This window comes from Lipotes vexillifer, unplaced genomic scaffold (genome assembly GCF_000442215.2).
Source record: "Lipotes vexillifer unplaced genomic scaffold, Lipotes_vexillifer_v1.1 scaffold1529, whole genome shotgun sequence".
Classification (NCBI taxonomy): Eukaryota; Metazoa; Chordata; class Mammalia; order Artiodactyla; family Lipotidae; genus Lipotes; species Lipotes vexillifer.
Genome location: NW_006784325.1, coordinates 112,461 through 113,205, shown reverse-complemented (window position 1 = coordinate 113,205; position 745 = coordinate 112,461). Strand labels below are relative to the sequence as shown.

General features: G+C 59.7%; 1 protein-coding gene across 1 annotated transcript in view; it reads right to left on the bottom strand.

Annotated features, from left to right (window-relative positions):
• Window positions 1-745, bottom strand: part of FBRSL1 (fibrosin like 1) — a 108,456-nt gene that overhangs the window by 85,979 nt on the left and 21,732 nt on the right. Inside the window, exon 5 of the mRNA XM_007456689.1 lies at window positions 642-745. Coding sequence (XP_007456751.1) covers window positions 642-745 — 104 coding nt within the window. The remainder of the gene's footprint in view (window positions 1-641) is intronic.

Here is a 745-nt window from a genome sequence, read left to right as displayed (position 1 = left end):
CGGCATTCCTACCCAGGCCAGTTCTAGGAGACAGCAGCTCCCAATCAGTCCACTTGCCAACTCTGACAGCATCCATTTCCTTCTCCACTCACTTGGTTCCAGGCGAGAAGGGAAGCATGTGCTCAACAAATATTGTCCATGATAACTCAACCAGACAAACAATTTTTTTCTGCCATCCTATTAACCATGCAGCAAACAGCGGTCGCAGAGAGGGGGATAAGATATGACCCTCCCTCTCCCCGTCTAAACAGAAACCTCGAGGAGGAGGAGAGGGACAGGAGGAATTCCTCACGTACCCGTTTTATCACGGCCTCCGCCACGGCCAGCAGTGCCCACCTCCCCGGCACATCCTGAACCGAATCAACTGACATTTTGGCAACAGAAACACAACTGAGAAAACACCGGCTGAGTAGCCAGACAGCCCCCAGTTCGGACAGTGTAATTTAGAGATTTTTCTCCCCAGCACCTCAAGACACAAACACACCTGCACCCAACGCACGTTGTCGGGTCCTCCAGGAGCAACCCGCCGGGCGCGCGGGGCCCACGCAGCCCGGGGAGTCCTAAGGGGTGGGTGTGCCCATGCCCCAGGGGCTTCCCGCTCGCGACCCCGCGGCAGCATGCTCGCGGGGGGGCCCACCTACCTCCAAGGCCTCCAGCGTGCTGAAGCTGGCGATGGCGAAGCCATCGATGACCTCCTCCTCCTGCGAGCTGGACTCGCGGCGGCGGCGGCGCGGGGGGCGCGCGG